Consider the following 2,401-nt stretch of genomic DNA (forward strand, 5'->3'; position numbering starts at 1 on the left):
ATTTTTTTTTAAAGCGGAGCATATTAGGCGACGTCAAATCCTATTAATTTAGTTTAAAAGACGTTTAAGTTTGAAAAGAATAAATTTTCTTTTTGCAAAATATTATTTTACCGACCATTTATAATATATTAATATTTATTTTAAAAGTAAATTGAATATTCATTGTACGGAAGCAAAATTACATGTACAATATATGTAAGAAAGTACAGCATGTAAGTTTCGAACATGTGATTTCTATAGATTAATTGTAAATTAAGTTCCCCTTGTATTGCCTGATTGAGATAAGTCTTGAACTTGTTCTTTTTATAGATTAATAATAATAAACTTTAATGCCACTTGTTTGACTTAGAATGATTATTGGGTTGTTGGCCAAAAATAACAACAGTGACAGTTGTATAAATAGAGGAAGAAGAGTGGACGTTTTCACTCTTTTAATGTACTTTAATTTACGCTAAACCAATGTTCTTTTGAAAAGATATAAAGGGTAAAATGTTATAAAGATATAAAATAAAGGGTAAACTGTTAAAAGATTATGAAAATTGTTAGAAAAAGAAGATTCACAATATAGAAAGCGTAAAACATTATACACACGACCCATTGCTAAAGATATATGTATAAATGTGGTTGTACACTAGTTTATTCACACGACCAAAGTGTTATTGAAGTAACCATGAATGAATGCTTCATTTATTGGAGAGAAGGGGAAGCCTAACTTTTCTAAACAGCCAACAAAACACAAAAATATCCATAGCAAATGAAGTAATACAAGAAACCAGAAGCGTGAGTTCATCCTGAACCGTGTGTCGTTTTTTTTCATGTTCTTCTAAGCCATTTGTGAGTGACATCTTCACAGACATAAGAAGCGTTTATAATGTGGTCTCATTTTCTGTTCCTTATTAGTTTGTTGATTGTGTCGGCTTCCCTTTATCTCTAACCTGAAGTGCTTTTCGTCCTCCTTTAAAACCACTCTCTTCTGTCCCATTTTGCTCGTTTTCTTGTTCTCGTGAATCACTCTCTTCTGTTTCCTCTTCAATGGCGGTGTCACATGTAGAAGAAGTGTTTTCAGTTTGAGTATTATCTTCAACTGTGTCATCTCCATTTCCTTCTGCGGCTTTTTCCTCGTCTCCTGAATCACTCTCTTTCGTTTCCTCTTCAGTGTCACATGTACAAGGAGTGTTTTCAGTTTCAATATTATCTTCAACTGTGTCATCTCCATTTCCGTCTGCGGATGTTTGTGCACCTTTCCCTTTATCTCCAACCTGATTCGATTTTCTTTCTCCTCCAAAACCACTCTCTTCTGTCCCATTTTGCTCGGTTTCGGTGTTCTCACAACTGCATTCTCTAATATTTATCAAAAGGACATGCAACAAGTGTGGTTAATTAACGTTAGTATATAATTAACCATGGCAACGAAATATGCAAAGTAATACAACTTAATGAATATAAATTTTTGTATTATTGAGCAAACACTTACGTGGTCACGGTGGTAGGTTCTTGTGTGCTGGAGCTAAACTCAGACGGAGCCATGAAGAAAGTTGAAGTTGATTTTTCCCTTGTTATAGGATAATATAACAGTTTGTGAGAGCCGAAAAGTTAGGTTTTGGATTTTGTTACTGGTAGTGGTAAGTTTAAGGTGATGATGGTATTTATAGGGACAAAAGTCAAAGTATGCAACGCGTCTCTATATTTATTTCTTGGTAGGAATGAATGGTCCAATAAGGTGGCCTGACTCGGTATCAATAGTTAACACTATCAACTTGTTTATTCGTCCTCATTTTTTCTTTATTTATTTTTAAATAATTTTGACTGTTTATAGTTATTTTTATCAAGATATAAATTATATTATCATTCATATTATATATATATATATATATATATATATATATATAATAAATATAATTAAATGACATAATTGAATTGTTCCGATCTTTATACAAAAATTATAAAAAATAAAGTAAAATAAGAACAAATTGTAATACTATGGATATCTTTCCCTACAAAATCCTTTAATACAAGATTTACAATTTTTTAATTACACAAAACTTAGCATTAGACAAATAATTTTTTTTATAAGCATTAATATACTAGACAATAATTTCTTTTCCTAGAAATGCTGCAGTTTCTAACCTCCCATAAATGATATGTGACCTAAAATTTAATTATATAATTATTGCTGTAGAAATTAGCACAACGTATTCTGGAAGATTTAAAGAAAGTAATAACTATCTTTAAAATAAATTCAATGAAAGTTCTTCAATTTACTTGTATGCGGACGATCCAACATATTGATTATGTTTACAACATAAATTAATTATACAATATATATATATATATATATATATATATATATATATTAAAAAGAATAGAGAGGCTAAGAATTTATCAGAAATTTCTTGATAAT

General features: G+C 29.8%; 1 protein-coding gene across 2 annotated transcripts; it reads right to left on the minus strand.

Annotated features, from left to right (window-relative positions):
• Positions 1-609: 609 nt before the first annotated feature.
• LOC114184103 (secreted acidic protein 1A-like) lies at positions 610-1,618 on the minus strand. 2 transcript variants are annotated; one of them, XM_028071346.1, is made up of 2 exons: positions 1,475-1,618; positions 610-1,332 (listed from the first exon to the last, which is right to left on the minus strand). In XM_028071346.1, exons 1-2 carry the CDS (start codon positions 1,525-1,527, stop codon positions 897-899), a joined length of 489 nt encoding a protein of 162 aa, XP_027927147.1. In that variant the 5' UTR covers positions 1,528-1,618; the 3' UTR covers positions 610-896. The 2 variants fall into 2 exon arrangements, with proteins under 2 accessions (XP_027927147.1, XP_027927146.1); XM_028071345.1 differs by having other exon boundaries at positions 610-1,341.
• Positions 1,619-2,401: the final 783 nt, after the last annotated feature.

Source organism: Vigna unguiculata, chromosome 5 (assembly GCF_004118075.2).
Source record: "Vigna unguiculata cultivar IT97K-499-35 chromosome 5, ASM411807v1, whole genome shotgun sequence".
Lineage (NCBI taxonomy): Eukaryota > Viridiplantae > Streptophyta > Magnoliopsida > Fabales > Fabaceae > Vigna > Vigna unguiculata.